The following is a 14,280-nucleotide window of genomic DNA, read 5'->3' as shown; positions in this document are numbered from 1 at the left end:
TCTGGTCCCAGCTTCTGACAGTTGGAGATTCAGGGACACCCAGAGCATGAGATTGAGTCCCTGACCATCTTGGCTTATAGTCATTGATAGACTTATCCTCAGGACTTGGCTAAGTCTTATTTGAATCCAGTTATACTTTTGGCTTTCATAATGTTATTTGATTTTTTTTGCCGTTTCCTCCTTCTTAATAATATTGTATGAATAGTGTCCATGTACTTTTTGTTAACCTGCCTTGCCCTTCAACCACCTCTGGGTTTTGTTGATTTAATATAATAATAAATGGAGAGAAACTATCTCATAGCGCTGAAAGGTCATCAAGTCCAGCCCCCTGCTTTCCCTAGCAGGACCAAGTACTGATTTTGCCCCAGATCCCTAAGTGGCCCCCTCAAGGATTAAATTCACAAGCCTGGGTTGAGCAGGCCAATGCTCAAACCACTGAGCTATTGTTTTGTTTGTTTTGCATTAAAAATAGCCAATCCTCCATTCCTCTCTTTAATGGAGGCCCTTTTCAAGGTCTCTGACTATTGCCCAAAGCTGAATCTTAAGAGTCAGCAATACTTCTCTCAGTTGTGAACCAGAGAGGGAGAACAGCAGTTTGGCTTATAGTCTCATGTGACATCATTAATCAGCTCCTCTAGAACTCTTGATAAGATCCTCCCCTCCCAAAAAAGAATAAAGTGAGCACCTGTTGTAATCCTGATCTTCTTTGAAAAAGGTAGAAAAAATATACATTTAGTTAAAATTGTGTGTTATCTAAATGTACCATGAAGAAGCTGGAAAGGGCTCAAGCCAGTTCTGCCTCCCACACAGAGTTCAGCTTTACATTTACCACAGTTCTCCCTGTTGACAAAACACTGTAGCATAGCTGATGAGCTGTTAGCACAGCTGATGGTGATAGGGCTTCAGTTTCTTTTTTATTTGTGATTCTGTCCATACCTACTGAGTCAATTTTACCCAAACTCTATAGAATGCGCATGAGCATGCATGCACGCACGCACACACACCAACCCCTCGCCTTCATTTCTGTGTATGTTTCACTTGGATTGTGTTTCAACTCTCCTTCCCCAGGCAGCTTGAGAAAGTTTGTCCTTTTCACCTGTAATAACAAGACTGCTCATTGTGTTGCCTTTCAGGTTGCAATTCATTTAGTTGTTGAAAACCTCTTCAAAAGCATTTGGAGTTTACCCAACAATAAAGCCCCAATTGCCATCAAATACTTTTTTGACTTTTTGGATGCTCAGGCTGAAAGTAAAAAAATTACAGATCCTGATGTGGTCCACATATGGAAAACCAACAGGTTTGTATGTATGTGTATGTATGTGTGTGTGTGTGTGTGTGTGTGTGCGTGCGCGTGCTCTTTCTCAGTGTACTTATGTGCAATTGGAACAGGATACTTGTAACCATACTTTGTTACATAATCTGTGTAGGTGGTATGCTGTGACTTTGTAGTGATGACTCTGAAACGATCTTGCCTTGTTGCTGTTTGTGAAAAATGTATCACTTAAAATTGAGCATTTCTCACTCAGGGCCGCCCAGAGGATTCAGAGGGCCTGGGGTCCTTGGCGGTGGGGGGCCCCTGCTTCGGCGGTAATTCAGTGGCGAGGGGGCCTTCCGCTCCGGGACCCGCCACCGAAGTGCCCCAAAGACCTGCGGCGGGGGGCTCCCGCCGCCGAATTACCGCCAAAGACCAAGCTCTTCAGCGGCGGGTCCTGGGGCAGAAGGACTCCCTGCTGTGGGTCTTCAGGGCACTTTGGCGGCAGGTCCCAGAGCGGAAGAACCCCCCTGCTGCTGAATTACTGCCAAAGATCCGGAGTGGAAGAAGCTCCAGGGGTCCGGGCCCCACGAGAGTTTTCTGGGGCCCCCAGAGTGAGTGAAGGACCCTGCTCCAGGGGCCCTGAAAAACTCTCGTGGGAGCCCCTGTGGGGCCCAGGGTCTGGAGCAAATTGCGCCATTTGCCCCCAACTTTGGGCGGCCCTGTGCTCACTAACATTTGTAGTGTGACTACCTGAATCCAAGTTATCTGCGTGGAGCTTTAATAACACATCAGTTAGATTTTGGTATATGGCATCATAGCTTCTAGAAATTTGATTTAATACAGATTTTTCTCACCGAAGGAAGTCTTTACAAATCCACAGAGAGTGATTTGAACATTAATTGGTGCTGGCTGAAGCTAGAGCAGGGCCAGCTCTAACTTTTTTGCTGCCCCCAAGCAAAAAAACAGAGCGCCGCCCCGCCGTAACACCCCCCCCGCGAGCGCCATGCCACCGAACCCCCCCTCAAGTGCTGCACCATGCTGCCTGCCCACCCGAGCGCTGCGCCACCCAAGCCACCTGCCCCCCCGAGTGCTGCACCACTCAGGCCCCCGCCCCCCCAAGTGTCACGCCGTCCAAGCCCCCACCCTCCCGAGTGCCGAGCCGTGCCGCCCAACCCCCTGCCCCCCGAGCGCCATGCCATGCCACCCAAGCCTCTGCCCCCTCCGAGTGCCGCTGTAACACCCCCCTGCCCCCGAAACAAAACCCCCCCTTGGCTGAAACAAAAACAAACAAAAAAACCCCTCCAGCACTGCCCCGCTGAACCAAAAAACAAAACAAAACCCAAGCGCCGCCCCACCCCAAGGTACTGCCCCAAGCATGTGCTTGGTCGGCTGGTGCCTGGAGCCAGCCCTGAGCTAGAGCATAGGGTTGTCTGGTCTGGTAGCTTTGTGGCATTCACTAATGTCCATTACTGCATGAATGAGCAGCTCAGAATTGTGCCTGTCTGCATGGTGTAATGAATTCTAAATACTGAATAAGTCATCTGGCTTGAGCTGCTGAACTTCAAGTGCTTGTCCTTTCTCTGATTAGTCTTCCTCTTCGCTTCTGGGTGAATATATTGAAGAACCCTCAGTTTGTCTTTGATATTAAGAAGACACCACATATAGATGGCTGTTTATCAGTAATTGCACAAGCTTTCATGGATGCCTTTTCTCTAACAGAACAGCAGCTGGGAAAGGTAATGCTTGGCCTTCATATTTTTTTGCTGTTTCCAGACTGAATAGTGTTACTTTTAAGTGTGTAATGCTTTTTGGATGAAATCCTGGCTAAAGTGAAAGTCAGTGATAAAACTCCTATTTCACCCATTGTCTCAGAGGAAAATAAGAAATTGAACAATCCCGCTAGATGTACCTAAGAGAGAATTTAACTAGGAATTGTCATAGCTTGTCTAAATTTCATCCTGCATTTTCTATGTTCCTTTCCATCTTGCCATTTTTAAAGAGTATGATGAAGAGGAGGAAGAGTTCCAAATTATTTTGTCAAAGTTGCATCTGTGATGGTAGAAAAATCTGGACTTCTGGTTTAATAATTTTAACAGCTCTAAAAACTGTGATTAATCAAAAGTTTTTAGAGCTGTTAAAATTATTAAACCAGAAGTCCAGATTTTTCTACCATACATTAATGAGGCATGCAGCAAAGACTGCTGATAAGCTGCTAACCAGAATAATAACAGGTAAACTTGAAAAGCATTGGAGATGTGATGCAGTTCCTTTTGCAAAATGTTAGCTGCTTATCTGAACATATCCAGACTTCTTTGGTGGAGAAGCCAGTCTGGAAATCTCACAGATTCAGCTCAAAAAAACTTCATTTTTTCTGTAGTAGTCATTTTTTCTGCTATTTCCCCATTTTGGCTTAAACCAGAAAAAACAGGGTTAAACAAAATGGTTTTTTAAAATGTTAACTAGACAATTCTGAGCCTCAAAAAAGTTTCAGACAAAAATTGAATTATTTCCTGTTTGATCTGTACCAGTTTGCTCATCCAAAATAGGTGGATATTGGAGAAAGGAGGATTTTTTTATAAGTTATTTGATAAGAAGACTTTAGATTTCTTGAAACTAAGCTAAATTGACTAATAATTCAGTGGAAAGCTCCAAACTGCTGTCACCTACATATTAAAACCCTCCTCTTGTTAGGTTTATGCTCCCTGCTCTAACCATCATTAGAAACCATTGCTGATACAATGGCTCAGGGCCGCCAGAGGATTCCGGAGGCCTGGGGTCTTTGGTGGCGGGGAGTCCCCACCACTGACTTGCCACCGAAGTCCCAGCACTTCGGCGGCGGGTCCCGGGACGGAAGGACCCTCTGCCGTGGGTCTTCGGGGCACTTTGGTGGTGGGTCCTGGGGCGGAAGGACCCCCTGCCGCGGGTCTTCGGGGCACTACAGCGGTGGGTCTCGGGGCGGAAGGACCCCCTGCCATGGGTCTTCGGGGCACTTCGGCCACAGGTCCTGGGATGGAAGGACCCCCTGCCGCGGGTCTTCGGGGCACTTTGGCGGTGGGTCCTGGGGCGGAAGGACCCCCCACCGCTGAATTGCCACCAAAGACCCGGAGCGAAAGAAGCTCCAGGGGTCTGGACCCCGCGAGAGTTTTCTGGGGACCCCAGAGCGAGTGAAGGACCCCACTCCAGGGGCACTGAAAAACTCTCATGGGGGCCCAGGATCTGGGGCAAATAACCCCACTTGCCCCCCCAGGCCACCCTGCAATGGCTTATATTAGCCATTAAAAAAAAAATCAGGCTGAAACTTGCTATGTGTATTATCAGTGCACTTAAGAGTTTTTTAGTTCTTAAAAAGACAACAAATGTTATTTTCATGATTGTGCATGATTTTTCTAAGCTTCAGTCACTTGTCAAATAAACTTACTTGTTTATTTTTATTTTAAAACACTAATAGTAGTGCTGGGATATTTAAAAAGTTAATTATAAGCATACACATAGTTTACTCCCCTTATTTAAAATAAATAAACTATTACTGAAATCTGAGAGCACTAACTGTTAGCCCCTGAAATCTTAGGTTCAAAGAGGGGCTTTAGCTCATATAAAAATCCCTTATATTTTGAGGGTCATTCCTCAAGGAAGATAAGTGGAATAGCTGGGCTGGCTTGCTGGTCAGTATTGCTTTAGACTGTTAAAGCCAAGACGAAAATCCATTTGGCTTTGCCTGAATCTCACCTGTGCATTAGCTCATTCTTCTAAGCACCAGGTACATTTAATCTCCCTGCTCTTTCAGTAATATTAAACCGTCCTCTCATCCTTAAAGAGGAGCCCACTGCAAGGCAGGGCTAGATCCACTGGCAGGTTAATGTAAGGGAAACTCACACAGCTGCTGCCCATGTTCTGTACATAAATAGAATTTCAGTCTCAAGAGAGTTGGTTCAGCTCTCACAAGCAGGGGCAAATATAGTAATTAGTACTCCTGAGCCCAGTAGAAATAGTTCTACAGTAACTGTCATGAAATTCAATTTTGCAAAAGCTTTACTCTCTTAGCACGTGCCCACTCTGCAACCAGAAAATGCAGTAAATCCACTTGGAGGCAGAAGCTTGAGCAAATTTGTGTTGTTAAAATTTACAAGTCTTCATAATGTTTTCTTTTTAAGGATGCACCAACAAATAAACTTCTCTACGCTAAGGATATTCCACGCTACCAGGAGGAGGTGAAAGCTTACTATAAAGCAATCAGGGATTTGCCTCTATTGCCCTCAGAGGTAGAAGAATTTTTAACTCAGGAATCTAAGGTATCATTAATAACCAGACACTTTACTAACTTTTTGTTATGTTTAAAAAAGCAAAACTGTCTCATCAGATCTCTCTTCTTTTTTTAGAAACATGAAAATGAATTGAACGAGGACGTGGCCTTGACTGAAATCTACAAATATATAGCAAAATATTATGATGAAGTAAGACCACCTATTATTCCTATTTATGCAGTTAATGTAGACTAACCACATCAGGCACTGATGTTTGACTTTTAAGCAGGGTCTAGTTTGATGAGTGCTTGATTGGGAGACCTCTACAAAAATGTCAGAGGCTACTGGTAATTCAGAGATTGTCTGAGTCAGAATAGAACCAATATCTCGCATGGGGATAAATGTGCTATATTTTTAGTATCTTTGGACTAAGCCATAGAGTTAAGATTCTGAACACACCTCATTCCCTGCCACCACTTTTAACAAAAGTGAATTTAAATTCTCCCTTCAGTTTGCAGAAGGATACTGTGTTCTGCTGCCTGTCCCAAAATGTTTGGAAATGTTGCCAAGTGACTGTTAAACAACTGTCACAACCCACCCAGGACTGGGGGGGTTGCATTTCCCTGGAGATTCTGGAACTCTTTGGGATTCAGATAATGGGAGGCCCAGATGCCCAAAGTTATTTAGTCACCTAACTCCCATTGTTTTCAATGGCAGGTAAGAGTCTGTATGCCATTGAGGAGCTGGGCCAGAGTGTATTGTCATTGGTATGGCTATCACTTTATGAAAAGCAATAGCTACATTTAACACTACAGCAGAGCAAATTCCTCCTCAGTCCATTACAGCAAGGAGGAGTATTCTCCTGACTGTCACTGACCTCTTGCCTGGCCCCATTGGGCCACGTCCTGTCTTCATGAAAATAACTCCCACTTTACTAGTCCTCCCCAATCCCAGCTGTGACTGTCAAGAGAGGTACCTCCCTGTGCATCTGCTCTCAGGTCCCGGCCACCTCATCAGCAAGTGACCACTCAGTTGTCCATGCCAGAAAAATCCCTGCACACTGCTGTGACTGGGCTCCCCCCACACCGGGTGAAATAAGGGTGCTGAGTGGAGCCTGGTCCTAGAGTGATGTGCGACAGAGCGGCAGGGCTGGGTGGGGGAGAGGAGTGGGAATATGGTGTGGGGGACAGTTGGGATTTACTGCAGGGAAGTGTCTTATCCTCATCAAGCCAATTTCTAGCAGCTTGGGCCTCATTCCTAGCAGATCAGACTCTCCTATGCAGTACAGCACCAGCAGGTTCCCCACAGTCTGCTGGTCAGTTTTCTACTCAGCTTACCTGAATTCTGCATCAAAGCAGAACGAGAATTGCTAAATGCCTCTGGTAGTGGTTTTTACAGTGTCTCTCATCTGTCTTTACTAGGGTACTTAAACTGTTACCTCCAGAGCCTTTCTTTGCAATCCTCTCTAACCTAGTAATTATGGTTTATTAGTATGTGCTAAACCTAAACCTACCCCATCCATTCTGGGCCCCCTGCTCCCCATGTAGCTTTTGACCAATAGCAACTACAAGCTTATTGGCCCTTCCTCTGCCATATTGTGGATTTAAATGCCAGCAAAGGGCATTCAAAGTGCAGCGCTGCTCTGCTTTACATCCTCTGGCCCAAGGCCAGGTGTATAATTTATCCCACCAGCTTACACAGGAGTGCAGGGGGTGATATACAAGAGCAATTCTAAATCAGTGTCTTTGCCCCAGGGTAGTGTGCTGTCCTTACATTTAGTAACTAGGTTGTGTGGGGTTTTTGGTTGTGGGGAAGGACGGTTTAAACTGTGGTTGCTATTTTCAGCAGAAATGTTGTAGATCCTGTGATTGTAATGACGTGTGAAGCAAGGCACAGAAACAGTGTTAATGTTTGAAGAACATGTTAAAGGCACAAGTTCAGCCAGATCTTACCACTGATATCTTCAGATGAGAAGAAAGTGTGTGGTTAAAACAAGTAGCAAAAAAAGTAAATATCTTTTCTAATTAATTGTCAACAGATTCAAAGTAAATTAGAGCGAGAACAGGGGCTAGAAGATGCCCAGAAAGATCTCCTGCATATAAAAGCCTTATTTGATGAAAAGAAAAAATGCAAGTGGATGTGAACAGAGCACGCGGGCCAAGACCGTGATTTTTAAACTAGAGGTGCTGGTACCAAACTAGTGTTTTGGCTGCTTATGTGTCTTTTTTTTAACCATTTGGATATTGTTCTCCATTCTGACCATTTAAAGTATTGTAAGTGTAGGGCATAACCAACAGGCACCAAGTGTAGGGCTAGACTTTCAAATATGGGCATGTAAAAGTGCATGTGAGCCTTGTACTCATGCGTTAAGCCTGTTTAGTATTATACGTACATTTGTGTGCCCAGACCCTCCAATTTGAAAGTCTGCTCCACGTAGTTCAACATGAAATAAACATGCAGAAACCAATCTACTCACTGTAAGTTAGAGAAACTTTCACCTAAGCATGTTTTTTGTAGGTCATTTCCACCTTATTAACAGAGAATAGTTCTAATTGGTCATACACGCTGATACCTCATTGGTCTTAGTGTGGCCTTAAATACTATTTTAAGTACAATTCCCCTCCCTTGTTCCCCCTTAAACACAAAATTGTGCTAGTTTTGTTTGAAAACAATAGAAGAGTAGCACTTATGCCCAGGTAATTCAGTATTAGCAGAAAAGATGGTGGAGAGGCTCCAGGGCTAGATGTGCGGAGCCATTTTTTTTAACTCAAGGTACACTGATTCTTGTTTTAGAAATTCTCAATGTGAAAGAATCCAAAGGTGTGTAGAACATTAGGTTGCTGGTGCAATCAACTGTTCCAAGGACATTTTCCATAGGTTACATTGCTTACAATTTTTTAATAAGATTTGAGAGTATCAAGACACTTGAACACATTTATGTTTTGATGATGGTATATAAATACACTGCATCCAAACATTCCAATTATTTCACTAAATCAAATGGAGGTTGTTTTTTTGGGGTGATAAAAGATTTACTTAGTGGCTGTGTAGATTAGTATGGACGAGGGGACTCTAGTTTTCACTGTGGCTACTAGTTTCTCAAATGTATAAAGCTAGTAGTTTGCCTGAGAGCACAAGTGAAGTGTTCTGTTGGAAGTTTAGGATTATTCTAAGAAATTGCAAAAAAGCAAAAGTCAGTCATAGTTGCTGATGTTTTTACTGCTGTGGATATGGTGCTACTTTTTGATACATACAGTACACCTGGGCTTTGCTAGAGAGATCCGTGCCTGACTGCCTTAAACTCCTATCGGCCTTCAGATTTAGCTCAGGACTCATGTATATTACAAGTATCAGAGGGGTAGCAGTGTTAGTCTGGATCTGTAAAAGCAGCAGAGTCCTGTGGCACCTTATATACTACTTTGCTGCACGTATATTACAGTAATAACTGAGTCAGGGATCCCAGATACAATGCACTTCCATTTTGGAGCATGCAGAGCTTTAGCCTATGGCATATGAGTAAGGTCCTGGCTATGCTGTACGTTGGAACTGTTTTGTAGCTACATTCTCTGACCCAGTTGCAACTGTTGTACAGCTGGGCTTGCTAAGGATAAAGCTTTCTACTAGCTTTGGTGTGCAGTTAAAGGATCTCTCTCCTTTCACAGCAAAACACAGTTACTTAGGAAGCCCTGCACTAGCTTGAGTCATCAACCACTTGCAGGAGATGTAGATAAAGGGGAAAAGACTGGTGTAGTAACTTCCTGAAGGAGGAAGCATGGACCTTGAGCTGCTTCGAACTCCTGGGGCTCTGAACAGCCGTGCACATGAACAGCAAGCAGCTCGTCACGGCACCCCAGACAGCATAGTTCAGTTAGGAGCTGTGCTGCTATTGACTGCCTCAGTGAGTGGGTAGAAGGCCCACAGCAGGCGATAATTATCTCTGCAGGAAACGCTAGGGGTTGGTCAGGCGCCGTGCCATAACTATGCGTGGCCAAATCTGAGGCATGCTAACCACCCGCTGAGGGCAGCAGGGCCCAGCTGTTAACTTGGGGAAAGGGGAAGGTTGGCTGCAGCTCTGCTTCCTCCCCTCCCAGACTTTAGCTGGCACATGCACAGATTTCCCTTTCTTTTACCCAAAAGGGGAGCCCTTAATTCACATGGATTTTGTAAGCACTAATAATCTAACCTTTTATCTGATGTTTATATTTGATGGACTGTAGCCACTGTAAAAATACCATGTGACATACCCAGGGTACAAGCTGGAGAAAAAACAGGGAGTGCTCTGCACCCATGGGGCTGGCCACCAATCAGCTGTTCAGTGGCTGGCCCTAAGCCCCCATCAGCTCTTCAGCAGCTGTTGGGCAGGGCTGCCCTGCCACGCTCTGCCCCTCACCCCCACTACCCTTAAGGGGGGGGCACAGAGTGGGACCTCACGGGAGGGGGAGCGGAGTCAATGTGGGGGCATCCACTGGCAAAAGCAAAAGTCAGTGCCTGTGGCTACAACCACTACTCACTGCAGCCATTCACCTTAGCTGCTCTGTTTAGTTGTTTTCGGAATGTTTAATGGGCCTGCTGTAGCCTTTAAACAACACATTTGAAGTGAATATTATAGGAGTGGAGTAGGGAGATTTGAGAGGCAGAAAGGGGTAAAAAAGGTCGGTTACGGTTCAGGGTGCTGGTGGCTGTTCTTTAAAAGGAAATGCAGTCGTTCTGTACAAGCCTAACCGCTTGTGTAGATGGGGTAGTGGAGGCTGCCTTCCAAGAGTGCCCGTTAGCAGACATAGAAACAATGCTGCTTGAGGCTTCTTGCCATTGGGAAGAGGGAATGGAAATAGCCCTCTTTAGACACATAATCAGCATGTCTTTAAAGGGGCAGAGAAGCTAAAGTCAGTCCTGTTTTGTATTTGTTTTAGGCCACTGCTTACCAGCTAAGCGGTAAAATGGTGAAGCAGGTGTAATGCACTTATAGCCCACACAGGAATAGGATTACTGCATTTTAGTTAAGTCTCAGCAGTAGCTTCACTCCAATTTTTGGTAAATCATTTAAACATATACCCAGGCTTACCAACCTGTGAAGTGGGTCTCCTATAGTGCAATTAAATGTATAATCAAATGTTTATAGATTGTTCTAGAACCTTGGGTGAGATTGTGAACCATTATGGAATGCACTTAGTATTTGTACTCCACTGACATTTCATCACCTTGAGAACACTGACAGTCAAATCACATATCTGTTTTGGAAAGTCTGTGAATTAAAGCAAGCCCTCATACAGATACAATTACCAGTTAACAGTATTGGCTGTAAGGGAAACAACCAACCTGTCTTGAACTTATTTTCAGATGTTTACAGGCAAATTAACTATTTTTAAACAGTATTTGTTTTTCTAACACTAGCTTATAAAGCATTATTTTGCAGTTAGTATAATATAATGTTAAACCCTACTAACATGTAAAGTAGTCCCGTTTGTACAGAATTTAAGCTGTTTAAAATGGATGTTTCAAGTAAGTACATGGCAGAGATGCATCTTGATGTGTATAGGTTACTCAGAATAAAATGTATTTGAAATTTAGTTGACCAACTTATTTTGTCCTTTAGAGTCTTTTTTTTTAATTGCTAGTGTTCAAATTGAAACATAGTTACTTGCTGTAATAATAGGAGGCATGTCAGAGCAACCTGGGTTTCTAGTGACTGGTGTAAAACGTACTATTAATCATTCCAACAGGGCTATCATGCTGTTCCAGCTTTGCAAAAGTCTCTCTAACCTCTCCCCTCCTGTTCATCCAAGTTTAGCACTTAAGAATTAGCCAATCAATCAAAGTGGGTGTCACCTAGTAACTCTGTTAGACTTCTTATCTGGAGTGACTAACATATGCTCCATCAACCATCTGAATGACAAGTTTTGCTTCCTTCTTGGAAGCAAAAAAGAGGCGGCTCGGAAACAAAAAAGGCACATGCCACGCAGCATCAGCTGAGAGTACAGCGGAAAGTTACTGGCATGAAACTCTGACCTACTGACTTTCTGCAGATGTATAGGAAGTGGGAGGTGGGGGAAATCCCCTGTGCATGTTCCCAGTGCAAGAGAGGTAGCAGCTGCCAGGAAGAATGCAGGACAAGTAGATTTATCCTGAGTTCAGCAATGCAGTTCTGAGGAGCAGTGCTATGTTTTCAGTGTTCTAAGGCTTGAGGTCAATGTCCAGAAAGGCCATTTAAATGCAAGTGTTAGGATGGCAATTTAAGACATGCATTGTGCTAGTTCACAGAAGGGGATAGAGGGTGGCAGTGTTTAAGAAACTGAAGGTTTACCTTGCAGGGTTTCCATCAAGTCTTGTCAAGAGGAGGGCATAAAGAGCCAATGCAGGAACATGAGTTTGGCTTCCCAAACCCCTATATCACCAGGGCCCCCTGAACCTGGGGAGAGACTGTTTGTCCTTACTCCTGCTATGGCCCTCTCTTCTCCCATACAGGAGCCAGGCTCCACAGAGGCACCCCCGATGGTTTAAATTCCATCTGACAATGCACTGGTCGCTCCCACAATGAAATCTTTTTTTACTGAATAGCATGTAGCTGGGGGGGAAGAGGTTAAAGTGTAAGTTTTTATTTCTGCCTATTACATTTTATATCGGAATATTTATCACTGTGCACTAATATACACACATTTTAATGTGCATTAAATTTGGGAAACCTAGTTCCAGAGCCAACAAGGATTAAATTATTCCAGATCACTTCTGAAGATTTTAGAAACAACTTCCACTATGTTAAGCAATTACCATAATCTGCTTGGCGTACGAATACAGCTTATTAATTTTCTTTAGAAAGTATATGTGAAATTTTAGATTTTTCCCCAAAAGAAGTAGTGTTCAAATGTGTGCACTCCTGGGAGAATCTGAAATGCAGGGGTGGAGAGAAGAGGGGGGTTTGGTCACAGGGGAGGCTCTAGGCACCAGCAAAGCAAGCAGGTGCTTGGGGCAGCCTAGTTGCAGGGGTGGCAGCAGCAGGGTTCCTGCCTCGGGGTGGAGAACCAACAGGGGGCCCTGGGAGCTGTAGTTCCTTTGTTAGCTCCCTGCCTATAGAGTCAGCCCTGGAGCAGGGAAAGAACTACATTTCCCAGCATTCCCTTGGCTGCTATCAACAGGAAAGGGAGGGGAAGGGAGTATGGTAGCTGAAACCTCATGCTGCAGCTTGCTATGAATGGAGAGCTCACTGCTAGAGCGGGGTGGCACTGTGAATAGGGAACAAGTGTGCCCAAGGAGTAGGCGGCTTTGGCCCAGATACCCCCTTCAGAAGACATCCCCAGACTGGATTAGGGATACTGCTGTGACCTCACCTTGCAGCCCACAAAGAAGGAATTGGGTGGACTAAATGGACAGTGCCCCTTTCTATCTGAAGCCTAGCAAGGGAGGTATATAAATCCCATTAGAAATTAAAAGGAAAAGTAAGAGAGGGGAGACTCTGGACCTGGGCAGCTTTAGATACAGTACCAGGCACTTAGGAGGATTTCCACTTCTGAGCCATGGAAGCAGAAATTGACTTTTCCTTTCCATATTTAGCTAATATTCAGGAATGGAATCTAGCACCTGCCTTCCAGATTTGAACACCTCAAAATTCAGGAGTGCTCAAGCTCAATTTGGGCAGCTGTTACTTCATTTCTCCCAAATCAAATATACTGATCCACTGTAACTTGCTGTAGAAAAAGTAGGATAAAATTGAGCAAAAAACGCTTCCCAGTGGTTTTTAGGATTGGAATTGCTATTTTCAACAACCATTGCCTTTTTTTAAAGTTGTATTTGTTTAAAAGGAAGACAGTGATATTGCATTGGCAAATTCCTCATAGAAACAAAGAGTGGAACAAAAGAATAATAAAAGCACCTCAACTTTTCCTCATTTATAGAGGACAGTCTTATAATATGCATCCAGATATCCTCCAATCACACAAGCTGAATATTGTCCCACTTTACTGCAGTTCTGTAACCATATGGGAACCAATCCTGTCTGTGTTCTGTGCACATCCATATTCCTGCTGAATGACTCACCCCGGGAGCAAGTTACCAGTGATCCAGGGCTGGGGTGGAAGGAGGGTGCAGGTGGGGGGGAGCCCAGGGCTGGGGCAGCAGGGGGTGCGGGTGGAGGGGGCAGAGCCCAGGGCTGGGGCGGCAGGGGGTGTGGGTGGGGGGAAAGGAGGGAGCCCAGAGCTGGGGCAGCACAGGGTGTGTGGGAGGGAGAGCCCAGATCTGGGGTGGCAGGGGGTGCAGGTGGAGGGGGCAGAGCCCAGGGCTAGGGAAGCAGAGGGTGTGGGTGGGGGGGCACTGGTGGGGGAAAGGAGGGAACCCAGAGCTGGGGCAGCACAGAGTGTGTGTGGGGGACAGCCCAGGGCTCGGGCATCAGGGGAGTGCGGGGGGGAGCCCAAGGCTGGGGCTGGGGCAGACAAAATTTTTTTGCTTGGGGCGGCAAAAAAACCTAGAGCTGGCCCTGTTTGGACAGATGCTAAAGGAAAGGTGTTAACTCCTGTGACTGAGCCCCTCTTTTGCGTACCTTTGTAGTACTTTACATAAAGGGACCTGTTTTAGCTAATAGTATTAACTATTAAAAGAACTATATTATGTGCTTGTTCATGCTATAGCGTCACGTTCCAGGAAGTGGCTGTGGGCACATGAAATAGGAAAGAGAACCATTGCAGCACTACCAGAAAGATTTCAACTCTCATTGGCAGAGAAAAAGACTCAGTCCCTTTAAGTTTCCTGATATCAAACCAGTGCTCTAGTTAAATGAAAAGCAAATACAAGATGACA

The 14,280-nt window shown here is 44.9% G+C and overlaps 1 protein-coding gene across 1 annotated transcript in view; it reads left to right on the top strand.

Annotated features, from left to right (window-relative positions):
- Positions 1-11,058, top strand: part of PLXNC1 (plexin C1) — a 98,902-nt gene extending 87,844 nt beyond the window's left edge. The window contains exons 27-31 of the mRNA XM_030548544.1: positions 1,134-1,297; positions 2,844-2,991; positions 5,407-5,544; positions 5,632-5,706; positions 7,535-11,058. Coding sequence (XP_030404404.1) covers positions 1,134-1,297; positions 2,844-2,991; positions 5,407-5,544; positions 5,632-5,706; positions 7,535-7,639 — 630 coding nt within the window. The 3' untranslated portion in view covers positions 7,640-11,058. The remainder of the gene's footprint in view (positions 1-1,133; positions 1,298-2,843; positions 2,992-5,406; positions 5,545-5,631; positions 5,707-7,534) is intronic.
- Positions 11,059-14,280: the final 3,222 nt, after the last annotated feature.

Source organism: Gopherus evgoodei, chromosome 1 (assembly GCF_007399415.2).
Source record: "Gopherus evgoodei ecotype Sinaloan lineage chromosome 1, rGopEvg1_v1.p, whole genome shotgun sequence".
Taxonomy (NCBI): Eukaryota; Metazoa; Chordata; order Testudines; family Testudinidae; genus Gopherus; species Gopherus evgoodei.
The sequence above is the reverse complement of the archived record's forward strand: the minus strand, read 5'-3'. Positions and strand labels throughout refer to the sequence as shown.